Source organism: Mya arenaria, chromosome 12, assembly GCF_026914265.1.
Source record: "Mya arenaria isolate MELC-2E11 chromosome 12, ASM2691426v1".
Lineage (NCBI taxonomy): Eukaryota > Metazoa > Mollusca > Bivalvia > Myida > Myidae > Mya > Mya arenaria.
The window spans coordinates 64193558-64215071 of NC_069133.1; the positions used below are offsets into that span (position 1 = coordinate 64193558).

Sequence of the window (21514 nt, forward strand, 5' to 3'; positions counted from 1 at the left end):
GCGTCAAGTTTTACTCTACTCTGTATCGATTTTGATATATCCTGATTTTAGCATATTCGACAATAATGTTTCTTTCTGAGTCCGGAAGTCCGCTCAGGCTTAAGAGGATATAGGCTAAACAATGCAAACATAGTTAACCTACTAAATTTACTAAAATTAATGAGTCGTAAATCGTAGAATGTAGTTCGTGCTTCGGTTATGTTCAGCCAAGCCATTTAGATAAAACCATGAGATTATGAACTGTACAAGTGGAAAAATTGCACATCGTATACAGTCAATAGTCATTTTTTATACAACATAAAGCCAAATGTATGAAGTTTCAAGTCTTTTTTGCATATATTACCAGAATACAGCAGACCATTAAACGTCACGGGGGTTCGCCTCGTCGATGGAACAAGTAAATATGATGGCCGCGTAGAAATCCAGGAAAATTACGATTACTGGGGAACTGTCTGTGATGATGACTTTGATTTCGAAGACGGAAATACTATTTGTCGAATGATGAACATGTCGTAAGTGATGACAGTTATATATATTCTTAGTATTATCTCTGTGTTAGATCGCAATATATTTTTTATCGCGTGAGTACTGAAAATAACAAATCACTATTTGCATAGAAACGAGTGAAAGTTAATTTTAATCTGAACGGGCTCAAATCTCAAATCAGTGAATATGGTTTGTACATTGTATTGCTGATAATATTCCGTTTACCTTATTGCGTGATTTAAACATTAAACATAAACATAACAGATATTCTGTGTTCCCCCGTTGTTCTGATCCCGTAACGCACATGCGCTTCGCAATATAAAATATTCATGACGAATGTCTGTCGAAAATAAATATTTTACTTCCTTTTTTATATCATAAAGTTTATATAACAGTGTAATAACAAGTAAACCTATGTTAAAACAGGTTTCATGCCGTACCGTATCACTACAAGCTACTCGAGGAGATATATTCCCACAAATCAAGCGAGTAATATTAATGTTCCTTCTTTTGCTTTATATACATTCCATCTGAATAACGACATGATCTTCAATTAAATATTTTCCTATATAATACATACGAGGTGCTATCTGAATCCACACAGTGGAATTTATTTAATGCGCAAAATTACTTTCGCAGGTAATAAAGTCATTTTTTTTTTATCTAAATGATGTTTTATGGCACAACATTAAACACAACATCCTATTTCCTTATTTGTAATGATGCATGGTTAAATGGCAACTCTATAACTCAAGATAACCTTTATAATGCACATATGTCAAAGGGTCATTACATACTTCGACTGAAAAATCCCATGATTTCACACTTGAAACAACGGCACTCGAACTATATACTCTGTGCCCATATACTCATGTTACAAGTGGTGTACAGCAAATAAGAAAAAAATGTACATGTAAGAGTCAAACTACGTATCTGAATGTACTAGGAACTATAACAATATTATCTGTTACGCCAAGTATAAATTACATGACATATATAACTATGAACACAGGAGACATAGTACACAGTTGGTATGGTTTATAGTAAAATCAAATGATATCCTTGTGTTTTCAATTAGAACACATTGTTTCGTCTACTTCGTTAGTTTTATATATATATATATATATATATATATATATATATATATATATATATATATATATATATATATATATATATATTAAGTTTTAAAGTATATTAAGAGCTTGTTCCTGTAGTTTTCATATAAATATTGAGTAAATTCCATTTATTGTATGTGAATCTATTTTTTTTTGTTGTCATGTTGAAATCAATAGGAAGTTGTTGAGGTTCTGTGTATGATATATTTCAATTAACGTTTGAGAAGGCTATCAAGAGCGGAAAATAAACAATTGAACTCGTTTATGTAATGTTTGTACTCCATCAATAAGTGGATAAAATATCATAATCCATATTTTACAATGACTTTATCATTTCCAAATATCCCATTACAACTAATCAGATTGTAATTTTTTCTTATGTGTAGTAACCAGTCACCATATACATTAGCTCTTCTTTCTTTGGCGTGTCTTGTTATTTGTATAACATGGTATGTGAACAGTTTAAAGTTTAAATATTTTGGGTCATTATAAGAGCCTGTTAAACCAGATAAACGTTTGAATATCTTCTTTTTGAGCATTTACATCAGAGTAAATTGTTCTATTGTTATACTGTTATAGATGTATAATTTGTTTCCTATAACATTTTAAGCACATTCTTAGCATTGTATTTTCTGTTTCTTTTATATGCTATATATTTAATCACCTTTCCAAACTTTAGGCTGTCTATGTCTTAGTTGGCACTGAGGGTATCATGCCAAGGGTCCCTTTATTGATTTGTGCCGACAGTTGTTCATAGTGAAACCCCTGAAAATATACAACTGGTTTGAAATGGTTTTTTACAATTATAAAATTAACAGGCCGACATTATTTACCGACAAATACGTTTAACCCTCAATTCCTATTCCTATTGCATGTTTTCAGATTATTGAAGAACTATACACGCTCAACACACGGATCTGGTTCCGGTCCTATTATGTTTGATCGTTTGAACTGTGACGAAAACGATTATCACATACAGGATTGCAGCTATAACACTCCGAAGTATTGCTCATCGTCCGATATCGTTTCTCTTCTATGCTCAGGTGACTAATGTCGACTGCATTGAATATACGTACATAAGCTTGACACTAACAATGTGTAAGAATGTTATATGCGCATGCCTTCTTATTGTTGATCATTGCATCTAGTCAGAAATAAACTCCATTCGATATTTAAACGAAAGCTTTATTTAGATTTATACCGTTAATATTACTGCCATCGAGTGCTGAAGCAATATAATGAAACACTCTTCAAAGGTCAGAGAGGGTCAAACATTTCAGTTTTGCTTATTTTTGAGGTGAATGTGTTTGCATGAATGAAACAGGTAAGTGCATCCAACAGTATAACCAACAAAGTATTATGGCTTTAGGATTGTCAATCAGGAAAGATTAAAAATTCAAAAATTCCTGAGGCTCATAATAATTCAAAAAGTGTCAGTACAATTTATCTATCATGTGGATCGTTGATTATGGCATCTGTTTGTAAACGTTATATAGATATTGCTTTATTGCTTCTATCTTGAATTGTTTCATTCACTGTTTACATCATTTTACCATTCCAATTAATAAGTAAATGGGAGACCATTATTTATGCAGTGCTCATTTGTTATAATCTCGTCTCTATTTGTCCTCTGGAAGGACAAAAACAACTACATAGTGTTTTCTGTCGAATACGTGCGTCAAGAAACTCTTCCCCTCAGTACTTGTTTTTTTATAGATTCAGCCACTTGCACTTCCATTTATCTCCACAAATGAACTTATACGTTAACAAGTATGATGCACAAATGCGTGTTTAATAATATGTTGTTAAAACAGCTCATACTATCTATGTGTTGCAAATATTACAAATTATGAAATAAGGAACTGGGCGTGTTTGTGCATTAGTTATCACAGTAACGTTAATTTCTACAACGAAGGGTTATTACGTTTCAAACCGACTAAGGAAGTTTCATCAACGATATGAGTAAAGAAGTTTAAAGTTGCCATAACAACTACTCAAGCTTTATAATTTAAGTAAATGGATCGTTTTACGCGTATATTGAAACACTTGAATAAACTGTTGCCTTTACAACACCTTGTTCTTAAAGTTATGCCTAGACAAAAGCTACTGTGGTTATAGAAGGTTCGTGTCATAAGGGATAATTGTAGTACATTGGTTGTCTCTCATTGACTGTCGGTGTAAGATGTTATGTTTTGTTTACTATGTTGTTAGATAAACGGTAAACATTTAAATATTTTTTTTCCATTTCGAATACAGTCCATACGATACAGTAAACGTTATCTAACTTTTACTACGTAGTTTGGGAACCAATTTATATAAGGCATGTACATTAAAACAATCATTAGATATGACAACAGTGATCAGAAAAAAATAATCGAAACAAACAGCACATACGAAGTATAAAAATGTTTCAAGTCTTTGTTCTGCAAACAGTGTTTTTTAATAAACAGCTTTTTTCTATAGAATGCGGTCCGCCACAAGAAGATGGCGAAGTTACATATTCGACAAACGGAACCATAGCAACGATCCATTGTCACTATGAGTATCTATCAGATGATCCTGTTATTGAATGTATCGATGGTAATTGGTCGCAAATTGGAGTCTGTGATTTCTACGGTACGGTTTATGTAATACATGGTCCATTACAATGAAAATCTTAAACGACCACCTGTCAATTTTGCCGAACATATTGCCTTTAAATTTATTTTAAGATATAAAAGCTGTATTACAAATACATTCCGGAAGATAGATATTTTGCAAGAACAAACTACGAAGTGTTAAATGTTGAGATTTAAGAACTAAATATTTGATTATGTTTTTGTTTAATTAAAATAACTACATTTAGTATATTTTCCAAAAGCAGATTTTCGAGTATCCCATTTGTTCTTAATAAAGGTCCAACCTTAAACATATCGAACGTCCGTCTTGTTGATGGTGACGGGATTTATGAAGGTCGTGTAGAAATTGAGGTGAACGGAACTTATGGCACCATTTGTGATAGCTTATTTGACCTGGATGATGCAGAAGTGATATGCAGGACCTATAATCAAAGGTGAACTATTTTTACCACTGCAATTTACTGCATGAAATAATGAATTATTCATAAAAAACTGAAAGTATCGTAAGAAAGAGAGAGTTGGAAAGAGAGCACATTTTACATGTTTGTGTACCGTACGGATATACGTTCCCGTTGTTTTTGGCAACTCTTGTAATCTCATATTATTTTATTTCAGTTTCGGCGCGGCTCATTTCTTTACGGGAGCGATATATGGGCAAGGAACAGGTCCGATACATATTGATCGGCTCTTTTGCGGTGAAACAAACACGTCTCTGTACCAGTGTCCATATCATTCTGTTGGCTTTTGCGATCATTCAGGAGATGTCTCGGTCGTATGCAATGGTACATTTTCGTAATCAAAATTGACAAGTTATTTAGACTTTTATTATGACATAAATATTTAACTACATAAGCTTGTAAGTTATAATTAAGTATATTCATGTCAACGTGTAACAATATATTATTAAATTCCTTCAAACAAATGCTACACGCTTTATTTAACACTTCATGTTTTCAAATAGAATGTGGTCAACCAGACATTGCCTTTTGGGGAATCGGATATTTCACATACAGTGGCTCAGCATTGTACGCCGACTGCTCCTATTATAAGACATATGTAGGCGAATTAAAAATGACGTGCGACCATACAAACGCAAGATGGGTTACAGAAGGGGAATGTCAAGAATACAGTAAGCAATCACATGTCGTTCTCCTAAACAAATGATAATATTCCATTGAAATGTTTCTTTTCAAACTAACATAAGGATTATATGGATGGTTTGGAGACTGATAATAAAGCCCCAATGCGTATCACACTTTCATAGAAATGCAGATATACCTTTTACATTTCAGTAACGAACATTTTTGTTGACTTAATCTGCTTTGAAACATAATCATATATATTTGCCGGAACAAACTTCTTAAATATAATGTGATACTCTTGTCGCTTTGGAAAGCCTTGATAAATAAGATAATTTACAATGCCTTACATACATACATTATGACATTATCCTGTCATAGGCACACCCCTCAATATACAAGACATTCGCCTTTCTGGTGGGCAGAGTAAGATTGAAGGAAGAGTTGAGATCAAGTCAATGGATACATGGGGCACTATTTGCAAAGATCGATTTGGCATAAGAGAGGCTGACGTTATATGTAACATGATGGGCTTCCCGTGAGTGTGAATGCTATGTTTACCATAATGTTGAATAAGATGATCATGATGTCAAACATTGCAATAAGCCTATGTGCTAATTCGTATTAATTACCTTGGCACAGCCTCAGTAATGTTTTGTCTGCTCATTTTGCATGTTGTGACAATCCAGAATATCGCCTCAACGTATCATATAGAAGTATGATTTCATAATAATTGTATTGATCAAAATGGCAGCGTTTCATTTGTGTCAGGTGACATGTCATTTCTTATCTGACTCGTTATGTGCTATTTGCTTTCCTTTTATATCAAGGCATCTGAAATATCATACAATGTTTTTAAATAGGCCAGGTAAACTATAAAGTCGTTGAAGTTGACTTGTTAATCATACCAAATAATAATAATAATAATAATAATAATAATAATAATAATAATAATAATAATAATAATAATAGTAATAATATATTTTCCATTGTTGATTTAAATACATTCTAGTCCAGCACAAGACGTGTATTTAAATGGTGAATATGGCGCCGGGACAGGGCCGATATTTGTCGACGATCTTTCATGTGGTTTATCTGACACGCACATTAACAACTGTTCGTATGTTACATACGATAACTGTTCACACCTTCAAGATGTGGCCGTGAAATGCACAGGTACATTTTGTAATGAATAAAAAGTTTGGTGATTTTTAATTAAGATGAAAATGTATGTTTGAATACGATATGTATTTCATCAACATATACATTATGGACGAAGACAATTGCGTATATTATTTATTTTATTAAAACTATAAAAAAGCTAGTATCAAAATGCGTTTTAATTTACTTTCATGTTTAATTTGTATAAAACATTGGAACGAATACAATAATTTCAGTATGCGATGAACCAACACCAAATAATGGCTCGGTCAACGGGACACAGTTTGTATACGGCACAGTTTTAGAAGTATCTTGCGACTTCGGACACTACTTAGTAGGCGATCAATACATAACTTGTCAGAGGAACTCTGCATGGAGTAGTCGACCAGAATGTCCTCTAATTGGTAAAGTCTACTGTGTTATATATCGAGAGAAGATCGTATTAACGTAATGCGATGACTACAATGAAACCCTAATTGGGTGTTCACCCTTACCCCGTTTTATATACAGACATTGTAAGAACTTTGAATCAAACTTAGGCCCGGACCTAACTACTGAGATTATGCCTGTAGTTTTTAATGTATTGTTTTACGACTGTTGATAAGTTTTTGTTTTGAAATAATTTACTGTCACTTGAATATGTGACGACGCCTGTAGAAAGGGGTACAAAGTCGGCAATTTCAATTTTCGTGTTTAAAGTTTTGTTTATTTATTTCACTGACTTTAATTGGTATAAGACACCATTTCATTGTTAGATTTATAAATTTTAACGTACAACAATTGTTTAAATTGCATCCATAAAATATACATATTCTCCGACAACGATGTTACCGATAGCGACGAGTATAATAACAACAAGGTTATCTCCCTTATGCATATACGTAATTTCCTGTTAGTAATTGACAAACAAGAAATGTTCAAACATTTACGTTTTTTTATCTTCATTTGCTGCTTTTCGAGGATGCTTCTGTCGGGTTTTGACAGGTAAATATCATTGCAGTTGTATAAATTTAATATTAAATTTTATTATGTTAAAATGATATAGAAAAAGGCGAAAATATTCGTCAATTGTCATAAACCCGGAAGTAAACAAATGGCTTGAACTGGCGGTTTTATTTAATTTCCATACCACATTGTCCATAATGATGAATGAACTTGTATACTTATATAAATTTCTCATCATACCGAGTCATATGTTTTTGTAGTCATGAGAGTAAAGTGTTTCCGATGTACATGTCAACGACACTGGTGACATTTAAATAACTTATGAATGACCTTCATTTACTAGAAAAACTCAACCTGTCCACGATAACATTGTAGATAATTGAAATCTGTTTATGAGTTTTGATAACGACAACAATGAATTGACAAGAGATCACAGTGCACTACATAACATCATATTGCTATCTTATTTCAGGACAGTATCCATGTTACCTGCCCGGCCCCCTCCATTACAGTTGGGACATTGCCTGCCAGTCTTCTTCCCCAATCATGCTCAACCGATTGGTCCAATATTGTTCAAAACTTGATGGAAATGCGGTGTCATCGTAGTTTGGAGTATGTGCAGAGCACTCGGGTACATTTTAGTTATTTATAACTTAAATTCACAAATTAATAAACGGTTGTTAATTGACAGCTTTTTCCAAGCAAGGAGAAGATTTTTGGTTGCACACATGACAACCTTGTTATACGTAATCAGAAGACATATTGTGTAATACCGAATAATTAACTGGTTTCCATATGTTGAAATCATGCAATATTTTAGATAAACAAAATAGCATGTATAAAATAAAGATGTGTATCAAATGTTGCAGGACAACAAGCAGTTTATTTCTTCGATGAGACTGAATTGAAAGGGAGCAGACACTGTTGTGAGCATGATGATCACTTCTTCAAGTACCATGGCTTGGAGATAAAAAGCCGAAATTGGCACTTTGGTCTTAGCAGGTAGTTAATAAAATGATCACATTAAACCCTAAAGTAGAGTACTTTAATTTTGAAAATACTTACCTAACAGAATTGAGCTCTAGATTTTTAAGAGTATTCGCCTCAGCGTTAGCCTTTTAATTGGTGTCAGTTACATGTAAACAAAATAACCTTGACCATAACTCAATAACTGTTGAAATTGATAAAATACATCTTTGCATACCTGTTGCCAGAGGAAGAATGTATATGTTAACTTTTATAAGTATGTTATGTTATTTCTACATTACATTTCAAATTTTCAACAATGTTAAACAAAAATAAAAGCGGTTTAAACTAGCCAAATAACTCCTGACATTGTCAAAACACTGGCATGATATCTTGATCTTTATATAAGCTTGTTTTTTTGTGTGTTTTGTGATGTCAAAAATAGACTGATCTAGACATAATTTCTATCAATCCATACTTTCAGCAAACAGGCCTGGCTTTGTGCGGTGCAGTTTTGCTGCATCGGTGATTGTTTAGTTTACCTGATGAAAACCAGAGCAGTTGTGTACCCTGAACTCCTTTCCGAATTCTTCATCAAGGGGATGGATCTTGAATGGCAGTGGTATTAACATGACAAGATCAGAGAATACAGCAGATTAGACATTGAAAAAGACAGTGTGCCCTAGACAGTCTCAACCAAAGCATTGAACAAACTGTACAACCTGTTAATTAACTTTTTAGAGCTGTTTGTTTGGACTAGTGTTTGTCATTCAGAAATAAGTTATAACATTATTTATCAGTATAAGAAACCTGCAGGAATTAGAAGCTGATATTTACTATAACTATGTAAACAAACCTCTTAGGGGTTTAGCCAGGTTAAAGAAAGACAGGGAGCTACAGAAAAGAGACAGGTTTCCATGTTTCAATAGGACACCCTTCATTTATCTGTGAAGAATTTTAACATTTTGAATGTTACAGAAAATGTTAGGAATATTGTATAATGTTTAATTGAAGTACTATTAGGTTTCAAGTGCCAAATATTTAAAGCCTGTGTGTATTTATAATCTTGTGAATATAAAGTTGTTATCAAAACAAAATCAATATTTGACTCTCTTAAGCTTTTAACCCTATGAAGGCAGTAGGTTGCCAATCTTACTCTTCATGACTGGTGCTTCCAAAAAAGAACAGGGTGCAGAAACCTTCCATAACTCTTGCTAGAACCCTAATATCCTTTTTTCATCAAATTACAGTAACATTGACAATTAACAAATAATGCAGTGATATTTTTTATGCTAATATCATCAATTTTTATTGTCATTAAGTTTTCTTCTAGAATTGATTTGTACCTGTAATGTATTGAAAATTGATACTTGTGGTTGCCATGGTTACAACTTGTTTCTTAGTGTAGTAATATGTTTTATATATATAAATACACAATTGCATTATGTAAACTTATAATATTTTAAGAAATAATGATTCAAACGCATGTACAGAGACAATAAATACACTACTTTGTATTTTTGTTGCCATGGCAATGTTTCTGTGTATATTTGTTACATTTATTGTTTTTAATTACAGGATTGTCCATTAGTGAAATTATAATGTGTATAATAAGCATAGCTACAAAATGTATAGATACATGAAAATACCTATTTATGGATGTACATTTTCTTCATATTTCGATAATAGAATAGATTTTGTACACTGACCCCCCTTGGACTTAAATCATCATAGTAACAAAAGTCTTAAACATTTTGAATAAAAAAATAAATAAATAAATTTTTAAAGTGTCTGTCAATGCTTAGGTTATTTGAGTACTTTTTAAGAGCGGCGTGTGTGATCCCTTTTACGTTTAATATTGAATTGCATCGTATTGTGGTTGTCATGGTAACATTTTGATTGCCATTTAAAACTTCAGTCATAATTTTACAAGAATTTTGTCACCAGTTCAATAATATGTTATTTTGTGTAAGATATATAACTACAAATTATATAAAGACATAAAAAACATGTGTTGTTTCATTTCTTTATCTAAAAAATATGCCACTTTTTGACACTTTCATCGATAAATTGATCGACTCCTGTGCTTCTTTAAATCGTCATAACAACAAAAGTACTTAAGATTTTGACCTCAAATTTTCGCCAAATTGTTTCTAATTATGTACTCTATAAATAACTACCAAAAAGAGCAAATGTAATTTTTGCACCTTTGTATCCCTTTTTACAGGCATTAACACATATATGTTGTATGTCTGGTTGCAATTGATCTTTGTATTGCAGATTGTGGCGACCCTACACCAGAAAACGGCAGGAGCAATGTTTCACAGACCACATTGAATGAAGTTGTAGAAATTACGTGTGACGATGGATATAACATCTCGGGGAGTTCAGTTATACAGTGCCAAGAGAATCTGCAGTGGTCGAATGACACAATATGTGTAATAGTGGGTAAGTAAGACAATCCTGTGTAAGATGTATACATCGTTCCTCCCATATGCATACACATGCATTTGATTTAGCTCTTAAATAGCATTCAGACACTAGTACATTCTTGTCCAACACTTTTTCAAAAACGGTTTATTAGAAATCCGTTTGAATTGCTTTGAAGAATTTCGTTTACAGATCGTTGTGCCGTTAATGTATAAATTTTGCAACATTACAAGTTGTTAGCTGTAATTGTAGTTTGTTAAACAATACAATATTTAATCTTTGTTTAAATTATTCATGTAGATTGTGGACCGTTAGAGGCTGAACACACACTTGTCGATATTGAGAATATTACAACATTTGGCGAGGTAGCTCTTGTTAGCTGTGATACTGGGTATCTACCTGAGGGAACAACTCCAGTCGAATGTCTTGCTAACGGAACTTGGAGTGAAATTCCTTCCTGTAGAGTAAAAGGTTTGTATTCTGTTTTAACAAGTTGTGTGAACATGTACCTTTCGTGAGTGCTAAATAGATACACCATTTAACATTGACAAACGAAAAAATATCGATCTATTTTATATGAGTCATTCACATTTTTTAATATGGAGCAGCATTACGTTCTTATGCGTGTTCGTGGCCGACTCCCTGTAATGCAACACTTGTTAGTACGCTTTCTATATAATATCTGATAAATCATAGTTCATAGTCCTTCGGGCCCTTGCCTTGTACTTCTAAACATGGGTTATGTTTGAAATCTCGACTACTGGGCTTCTTGAAGTATATATCATTGTTCTATTATATTACTGATTCGATAACAATTATAATATTGTAATAGACTGTGGAGATCCAACCCCAAGCAGAGGCCAGAGGAACAACACCGTAACCACGTACGGAACTGTTGTGTTTATATCATGTGACGAGGGCTTAGAGGTTACCGGTAACTCTGTCATAGAATGTCGGGCGGACGGAACCTAGAGCGATAATCCTGTCTGTGACTCTTCAGGTGAAATTTAAACCTTTTAAATTAGAAAACAATCTCGCTTGAGGAGTTTAAATATTGAAAATGTTCCAGTAGAAATTCTTTACTTTTTTGCCAATATATCTTTTCGAACTGTTTATCCTGTGCTTACTAATATTGATTCATTAAAACTACGAAAACAAAAGGGACTGGAGTCAAAAAAACTAATTGCATATTCCGTATCACATAACTTTCAAAATGTTTAATACGTGCGCTTACAACTTATTATCAACACTACTTTTGAAGCAATTATTTTTATATAGATTAAGTTAAAGGCATGTGATTGTTTGTTACATGCATTTCAGATTGTGGGCCACCATCTGTTGCTTACGGACAAGTTACAACATCTGGTAACACAACCTTTGGATACAATGCAACAATTGTTTGTAATGAGGGTTACTCGCTTGATGGTTCTGGTGAAATACTATGCACAGCTTATGGATGGGAGAATGTGTCATGTGTGCTTCAAGGTAAAACTGCACTTCTGAAAAAAAATCAAATAATGAAATTCTAAAAAAGTAAGGCATAATGATTTATCATCAATTTTATTTTTAGATTGTGGAAATTTAACCATCGACAACGGTAAAGTTCTCTTCGATACTGGAACAAAATTTGGAGACAGCGCAGAGGTTCATTGTTTTCGTGGATACGATCTTAATGGGGACTCTAAGATTACATGCTTAGATGGAAGCGTATGGAGTGACAACCCGATCTGCGACATTAAAAGTACACTGTTGTAATAAATATGAATTTAAGTTTGCATTAAATATGTCTCACTCACTTTTTGTATATTGGTTAATCTTTTCTTTAAACATTTCAATTATAAATATAGAAAAGAACGAAAAAAAGGATCATTGTACTCTGCTTGAAATTTTAACATTTTACTTTCCTGTTTAGAATGTCCTGTAATTGAACTATCAACGAATGGCTTCATTGACGAACCATATTCAACAACGTTTGGATCTACCGTGACGTTTAAGTGCAATGTTGGGTTTCTTCTGGTTGGAGAAATGTCCATAAATTGCGAAAGTTCCGGAGAATGGAGCGCCAATTTTCCATCCTGTGTGCAAAAATGTAAGTTCGTATATAACTAACCTTTGTTAATCTGTTTAGTAAATGAGATTATTAGAATACTACTACAATAGTATCAATCATTCAATTTGCAATATTTCGATGTTATTTATTTTAATTGAGTCGATGCTGCCTACGATGGATCAAAGTATAACTATATAACACGATACATACTCTTTAAAGCACCCATCGGCGGAGCTTGTGACAACAAAAACTACTGTTTGGCGCATAAAGCAGAATGCAATGAAGGCGTTTGCTCCTGCAAGACTGGAATTTATGATGACAGGACAAACTACTGCGACAGTAGTATGTTTTATATTGTTGACGTATTTGTTGAATCCTGTCTATACTGTTGTTATGAAATTATGAAATCAATTTTTTTGATTTTGAACTGCCTCTGCGATCTAGTGGTTAGGTTGTCCGCCTAAAAGCACTCTAACCACGAGATCGAAGGATCGAGTTATACACGAGGTTATTTTGATATGGCCGTTATCTGACCCAGGTTATGATTGCATTCCTTCCCGACACAACGCATAAAGGGTAGGATACCAGGAGTTAGAATGTTCGATCAAAGTGTCTCATAAGTTCAGTGGACCCTTTGTTGAGAGTGTAACATTGGAATAAACAAACATTTAGTTTATAAATACGTAATTGTAAACGATTCGTGTCACCAAATTGAGCTTTCTATTTCAGTGCCACTATTTCCTTTTCTCAACGACTCTTCAAAAATAGTTCACGTCACGCATCCATGTAGTAATCCCATTAGATTTCTACCAGGAATACCCGTGTTCGATCGGATGAGAGACGTTATATATGTAAGCGTCTTCTTATCCGTGTGATCCGTAAAAATAAATCTAATATTTGTTGAATTTAAATTTAAATTTATGAAACTGTCGATTAAATTTGTGTTTATAGAAAACTCGCAAGATGATCCTTACATTTTGGTTACATGATGAATATTTAATTACGGTAAAGAAAAGGCTATGATACTAAAGCAAGCAAATTGTGAAAAATAGAATCAATGAGAAAAAAATTATAAAAAAATAATGTGTACTATCAACAGTCATATATAATATCCAACATTTCCTTCAGAACATTACGCGTTATTTAACTTGTATTGCATTGGGCAGTAATAAGAACTAAAAATAACATCAACTAACTTGGTATAATCAGTAAAATAAACAATAAAAATCAGAAACATACATGCAGATATCGTATCGTTGTATAACTGTCACTGCAAAGGATAGTCATCATGCTTGAATCTAAATGTATACTATTGTTCATTTTATTCATAGGTTTGCTCTAACGGGTACGTTAGTTTTGATAAACTATTCATCAACCCTAGTCCTCCAAACAACAACACCAGCTCGAATGACAGTGATGGTAATGGCTTCGGCGATGTAACAATCATCGCGCCTTTCTATGCGGGATTAAACACACTTATATTCCAATCGATTTCGTATCGAACAATTGATATCTTAAATGACTTTCCATTCAGTGAGGAACAGAAACGTGATCTTGAAATGGTCAAATCAATAGTCATGAAATCCGAAAAATTGACTTCATTTGAACCGAAGTTTCTGCTTATTGCCGACTGGAACAAGGTTTCACCGCTTACAATCATATTCCAGTCTTCGTCAGTAAGTTCATATTAATTTCTTTGTAATAACATTACATCTGCTTGTGTAAGACAATTCTGATAATACAGATACATTCACGGTAACGCTAAGCGGTTCTGTGGAAAAATTGTGATAATTGAAATGGTCAACGCCAAATCTGATGAACCAACTATCGGAATGCATAGTTATTTTATTTTACATCAAGTGATTCCATTTCGAGATGTGTGCTTCATAGATTTATAAAAAACATGAAGGCAAATTTAAAATCATTTTGGTACTTTGATTCGTAAGTACATTTAGTTATTCTACTTTCTATTAGAATGCAAAACGGAACTACATATATATGTACCCCTACCAACCGAGTTATGTAGACTGTGATGTTCCAAATAAATATAACTCTAAAACCAAGATGAAATATGTAAAAGTAAACTGAACACGGCTGTTTTATCGTCTGACGCATTACATATATGATAGTGGACTATTTCAGGTAGCATCTTTCCAGCTCGCTCTCGTTTCGGATGGACTGACGACATTCTCCATGTTCATTTATCCAAAAGATTTAATGAATTGGACAGTACAATTAAATAGCGTGCAAAATGTCAATGTTTGGGTGGGAAACCATAATGCTAACACCAAAATCACCAGATCCAATCCCTTTTCGTTCAAACCAATTGCTCTTCAGATGGATAAACTTTCAAACACTAACAGTATGTAAATATAATGCAATGTAGATGAAGAAAAGAGTGTCATTAAAATAATATATTGAAATCGGCTTTGGGTGTTGAGGCACCGTAATGTTAACTGTATATATGAAGTTGATTTAATTGTATTAGATAATACGATTGAAACAAAACAGAACAACAGTAATACTCTACGTATGTATCATCTTATAATATTAAGTTGGTGCTTTATTGTCCATTATGAAAACAAGTCATGGTTAATATTAGTCAATTCAATTTAAATTTCAAATTTTATTTGTTAAGAAAGGCCTCCGGCCCATAATACAACACATAAAGTACAAAGCATAAAATCTTTAGAGTTGTGATTCCTTAATGACATTCATTTTTCCTTTTTGTTTCATCATTACATTTACAAAGAATGCTATAATTTTTATTCGGTCATCGTTTAGACTTTGCATAAGATTTAAGTTTTGGAAGTCTTGCCTACCCGTGTACCATTTATAGATATAAAATTGCCTTTCTTGTCTGAATTTGTTACATGGAAAGAATATATGAAATTCATCTTCTACACATCTGATATCAAAATTAATTAAGCAATATTGACACCTCAACTTCCATTCCTTAAATGAACTGCCTTTTAGCAATTGCGTTCATCAATCGATGAACCCAACATCTTCGGATATGTTCGGATCGTAATTTGTTGCATAACAATATTCATGAAAGCTATTGATCTTGTTATTGGTTGTATTGTGTCTGCAGGTCCCGTAAAATATAGATAAACTTTTTTTAAAAGTGTTAGTTTATTATATTTTAAATATAATGGTACCAGAAGTGTTTCAATTTTACGTTTTAAAGTAATTTCAAGTGATTGATCTTTTCCCGCGTTATTGTGACGTCATTTGAAAAAAATGTTTCCGGTTATAGCCGGGTCGTTCTATTTACAGAATGGGTAAGAACGGATTGCTTAAAGGTTTTCTTAAATGAAATGAAGAATTTTTTTAACAATTCTTGAATGAAATAATGAGCTATTGTTGTAAATATAAGAACTGAATTGCGGGGTTGATGTCATTATCGGGGATATGAACGCAATTGGGTTGATCAAAGTACGCGTGGAGTCCTTGGGACTCCACACACGTTGAACAACAAATTGCGTTCATACCCCGATAATGACATCAACCCCGCAATTCATTCCTTAAATATCAACACAGTCTTTTTAAGTAAATAATAATAAAAGCTACATGGATTTGGGGCATAAAAAAGTTCCAATAAAATGGAGTCTTCTCTTTGTTTTTTGCATGCATTGTGTTGACAATTAGCAGCTATTTAGATACCAGTTTATGTAACGATGACATCTTATATGCATAACATGGGGATGATATAGTGGGATAGCATTGCCTTTTGAGGGATGATATAAAATAAATGATAAACGCTGGAACACGATTGTTTCATTAATGGCAAAACCGCTCAGATCTTTTCTAATTATATTGTGACATGCTCAGTAATTTTTGGACAAATGTTTTTCAATTAGATTTGCCGAATTATTTTGAGCATTTCAATATGTGTTACTTGTTTGAGAAAAATCGATAACATGATGTAATATCAAAGTATTTGCATATATATACTTTGAGTAATACTTTGTCTTTATAAGCCAAGTGTTTTTTAAAATGTATTTATATAAATATATTTTTATCAGATATCAGTGGGCTTTTATTGACTAAGATTGGAGAATGGAAATCCCATGACATTATGGATTGCATACATTGGTACAATCAACATAATACAAATAAAAACACGTATCACGAAATCATGTCTGTTTACCTACCGGAATGTCCATGTGACCTTAACCTCGCAAGGTTCGACCCTTGGTACTGGAGAATAGGTCGGAAAATTCGACGATTCTGGTGGCAAAGTGTTGATGACTTTGAGGGAGATGTTGTTTGTGTGGACATGTGGCATAGGAGTATATTTGATCCATATGGAAAGGTAATGCTAATCTTATACTGTACGCGATCAATTTGCATGTACGTTCGTATATGCGAAAAAAAAAGGTTTCACATTAAATTCAGCTGTGAAGAAGAACAAAACATTATAATTTATACAAATATAAGTATCGTTTTGCAGCTGGCTTTAACTTTTTAAAGTGTTAGCAAAGTTGAATGAAATGTTTAGCTAAAAAAATCGCTTAACATATACACTCGTCAAATTTGAACAACTTACATTTTTTCCAGTTCAGCTCCTTCATTGTTAACTTTGTGAAATGTCCTGAGGAATATTTTGTAATGTATTTTTTATATAACATATGCATGTGTTTTAAGCTACAATTCCTCAAGGTGAGCCATTTTGATTGCTCTATATCCGGCGTCCGGGTTCAGTCGTTAACATTCGTACAATTTAGAATATTTTAAGGACAAGACCCTTTATATTTAGCTTTCAGCCTTGTGTAATAAATCTTTACAATGATTTATCAAAATATGTCCCTTGGTTCAAAAGTAGCCCCCCTAAGTTATCAAAAGTTTTTTTCATAAATGTTGTGTAGTATATACCCTCATTTGATGGCCATTTACCAAGATTGTTCAATTGTGTTTCTTGGATGAAATCAGGCTTCTCCCGGGGTCCCAGATTTATCTTTATATGTATCGAGTAGAACATTGAAAATCCCCACTGAAATCTCATGAACCAGACCATTGGTATTATGAACGTAGCCAAATGTTGTGGATAATAACTATGCTTTCTTCATTCCAACCGATGACCTCTAACTTACTAAGCGACAACTAACTTCTATAGCTGTCAATGACCTCATTAGCAACCAAGGACATTCTTCGCAACCTAGTACTTCGTTAGCAGCAACCTTCATCTACAAAATACAACTGAGTTCCTCAGCAGCCGATAAATTATTTGACGTATGACTTCGTTGTACGAATGACATTCCTAGCAGCAACATATTTCAATAGCAATGTTAGTCTTAACCTAGCAACAACTGACTACCTTAGCGTCCAATGACTTTCTAAGAAACCACTTTCTGTTGACAAACTACTTATACTGATAGCAACCATTGTCTTCCTTAGCAACCTCTGATTTAGAGACCACATACTTCCGTAGCAACTAAGGATTCTCTTTGAAAAACAACAGCACTTCTTTATCAAGTATCTTCATCCAAAGCACCAATGACTTTTCGTGAAAGTAATGACGTCATTAGCAACCAAACATTACTTAGCAACCCAAAACTACCTAATAACTTCCTTCATCCATAAAAACAGATGCTGTCCTTTTAAGCGAAAGCTACTTTAACATGCAGTTTAATCCAAAACAAATTCTTACTACCTGAGCTACCAATGTTTTCCTTTACAACATAGTACTGTCTAAGCAACCACTTATTCGATGTATTTTTTAACAAATGTTCAAACAAGTTCATACTAGCAAAAACGTTTCAAAAGGGGCACGGAAAGAAAAATATGATATAATTGATATATTTCAATATTCTGTTTCTTCAGTCTTGTTGCTATTATCGTAAGTCGCGTCGATTTGTGGAGGGGCGTCCAGTTGCTGGCGGTCTATACCACTTCCACCCATCTCTCAACGCGAGTCAGCATCACAAATATGATGTTGAAATGAAGGGAAAATGTTGCAAATCTAACTTCTGCGAATTATATTATCAACTTCATCCTATTGGAACTTGTTACACGCGGTCACCCTACAGTCAAGGTACTTTTAAATAGTAACGTTAAACATAAAACTATAGATTGCAATTAGTAAAAATTAAGCGTATTATTGGAGAAAGGGTGTACATAATAAGATACATTAAACACTCTCAAATGTCGCAGTCGTTTGGACCTGGGGAAAAACTACAACGAACATTCGCTTCAACGAAGCATAACATATGTCTCACACATGTCCCAAAACATTCGGGAAAATTCGACATACCGTGAACACCGAGATAACAGAGTTCGACATAGCGAGTTTCGATTGTAGTTCGTAGCGTCCTATTAACGAACCAATTACCAAACTAAGTATGCCTAATACAAATATGATTTTTTTCTGTTTCTCACAAGAAGGTATCCTGTCCGCATATTATGTTTTACTATTGCTTTGATGTTTTTAATTACATTTAAAAGGAAATTTCTGGGGAGATCCTCATATTAGCACATTGGATCGAATGAATTTTACCTTCAACGGGCTTGGAGAATACACACTTCTTTTGACGGAATCCAACAACACCTGGTTCACTTTGCAAGCACGAACCGAGCGAGCCATTAAGCACGATGGTAACTTGTCTGATGCCACTATATTCAGTGCCTTTGCAGCAAAGGATCATACAAATGCCTCCCTTCACGTAGAATTAAACTCTGCTAAACAAGGTGATATTCAGATTGTACCAAGTTGCTTAAACTGATTTCTGGTCTTATAATCTGTATTCGAAAAAGGTGTCGATGTGTGTTCAGATATTCTGTTCTATAAAAAGTATTTTATATGTCTAACGTTATTCCAAAATTGAACAAAACGGGACGTATCTAACCTGACACAAAAGCGCCTTTAAAGTTTCAAGAATGTCTGTTTAATTAGGAGCGTTATCCAAAATAAAATATTGTAAATTGAAGAACATTACATTAACTTTTATTTCTTTTTTTGTCCTACAGGATTAATTTTGTACGGTGACGGGTTGGATTTTACAAGGCAATTCCTGTCCGGTGAAGAGTATGATTCTTCCACGCTATCTATTTCAAACAACAATGGTTCTGCAAGAGTGTTTTTCAAGAACACGGGTATCTTTATACATGTTTTGTTGATTCGCTCGTTTCATTACTACATTAAGATTGTGTATTAAAACGACATATTAACACAGACAATAATAGAACAATGTCAGGTAATAGGACGACACTTGGTGGCGTCAACAATAACGCATTTTTGCCCCAAAAAACGTGTTGACACCGCGGGCAATATTACGTAATTGCGGGGATATTTCCGTGGTAGCAAACGCGGTGGTGCGCGTCATTACTGCGTTCATCTGCTGCTCCCGTGTACGACTTCCGTAGACATACACATGGCATATAGCCGCAATGCGGCTCACCGCTAGATATTTTAAAAGGTATCGTTGGTTCAAATAGATAATTGCATTGAACTTGAACAATGCTTGTAGAAGGGTTTTCATTCGAATTCGAGAATTATCATTTTGATCCTCAAAATTGATAATTATGTCTCTAGAATATTGAATGTTTGTTTTGTTTTTCTGTTTCTGGTTTATCACAAATAATGTATCTCCATATGTGTGTGTGTATGTGTGAGTGTGTATGTGTATTCTATATTTCTGTTCTATATTTGTGTAGCGTAACGATGAGCTGGTTAAGTTTAAGTCAACATTATTTTTTTGTACTCTGTTCTGTTCCCTGAATTCGTATTTGAAATAAATTATCTAATACCAATATATACCTGCGAAAGTGTCTTACCGCCTTAGAAAGAGTTTGTACCAGTAGCTTTGTTCGTTCGCATGTGTCTTTGTTTAAAACCCCCAGATAGTATTGCACTTTGTTGTAAGTGTCACAACTACTAAAACAGAATTGAATTCTGTTTTCATTTAAAAAGTGATCATCAAAGAGTTGGTTTAAATGCGGTAAGTTGGATGCTTGGATGCATTTACTTCTTCATGAATATTATCATTATAGTTAAAGTGTCACAATAAGAAGAAGACTACGGAATAAAGGATTAAGTGCTTCCATTAAGTTTCAGGTGTTTTTCAAAGAAAGGGTCTATTATTTGAACCACCATTTAAGTATTTTAGATTATATCAATTTCTTCTTAATCGTAAATAATAGGCTCGATTTTTTCATTTTCAACAAACCTTAAAAAAACATACAAAATTCAATGTAATGGTAATATACAATTAATTTTTTTTTTTCAAAATCACACTAGTTTACGAAGGCATTCGAAAGTAAGATGTATAACTTTCAGGGATCAAGATACGTTTAGATTTAAACATATTTTATTCAACATATACACACAAACTACACAGAATATGCACACACACCCCAGTTTTCTATAATATTGAAATGGATTGGAACGAAAGCATAGCTTATAGAGTTCTTCTCCGTGGGAATTAAATTACTCATTCACCAGAAAAATGCGTATGATTGAAGCTACGTTTTGAGTACGAACAAAGATTTGTAGATTACGGGTCGATATGTATGATTTTAAAAGGGACTAAAATTCTATCTATCGGGCGGGAATAAAGCAAAATCTTTCAAAAAAGTGGTTGCTGCCTTAATTTCAGTTAATTTACATCCCAACGTCGCGCATCGCGTTGAATCAATGCTGTGGAACGCGGTGAAAATTAT

The 21514-nt window shown here is 33.5% G+C and overlaps 3 protein-coding genes and 1 long non-coding RNA gene across 4 annotated transcripts in view; all 4 read left to right on the forward strand.

The window, feature by feature from the left end:
* The first annotated feature begins 393 nt into the window (after positions 1-393).
* Positions 394-4255, forward strand: LOC128210881 (uncharacterized). Its single transcript, XM_052915235.1, has 3 exons — positions 394-512; positions 2487-2647; positions 4068-4255. The coding sequence occupies exons 1-3, from the start codon at positions 499-501 to the stop codon at positions 4253-4255; spliced, it is 363 nt and encodes a 120-aa protein (XP_052771195.1). The 5' UTR covers positions 394-498.
* Positions 4256-5251: 996 nt separating this feature from the next.
* LOC128211462 (scavenger receptor cysteine-rich domain superfamily protein-like) lies at positions 5252-11797 on the forward strand. The gene is made up of 7 exons (XM_052916282.1): positions 5252-5351; positions 5683-5839; positions 6314-6477; positions 6699-6866; positions 10654-10821; positions 11104-11274; positions 11636-11797. Exons 1-7 carry the CDS (start codon positions 5294-5296, stop codon positions 11773-11775), a joined length of 1026 nt encoding a protein of 341 aa, XP_052772242.1. The 5' UTR covers positions 5252-5293; the 3' UTR covers positions 11776-11797.
* LOC128211463 (uncharacterized) lies at positions 7208-10490 on the forward strand. The gene is made up of 4 exons (XR_008257292.1): positions 7208-7446; positions 7880-8038; positions 8277-8409; positions 8858-10490. It is a non-coding gene; the product is annotated as an uncharacterized LOC128211463 (long non-coding RNA).
* A 328-nt stretch (positions 11798-12125) lies between the features above and the next one.
* The window catches only part of LOC128210882 (fibrillin-1-like), a 38581-nt gene continuing 29192 nt past the window's right edge, over positions 12126-21514 (forward strand). Inside the window, exons 1-11 of the mRNA XM_052915236.1 lie at positions 12126-12288; positions 12374-12544; positions 12716-12892; positions 13073-13195; positions 13583-13704; positions 14185-14529; positions 14996-15215; positions 16882-17171; positions 18680-18890; positions 19301-19543; positions 19823-19948. Coding sequence (XP_052771196.1) covers positions 12829-12892; positions 13073-13195; positions 13583-13704; positions 14185-14529; positions 14996-15215; positions 16882-17171; positions 18680-18890; positions 19301-19543; positions 19823-19948 — 1744 coding nt within the window. The 5' untranslated portion in view covers positions 12126-12288; positions 12374-12544; positions 12716-12828. The remainder of the gene's footprint in view (positions 12289-12373; positions 12545-12715; positions 12893-13072; positions 13196-13582; positions 13705-14184; positions 14530-14995; positions 15216-16881; positions 17172-18679; positions 18891-19300; positions 19544-19822; positions 19949-21514) is intronic.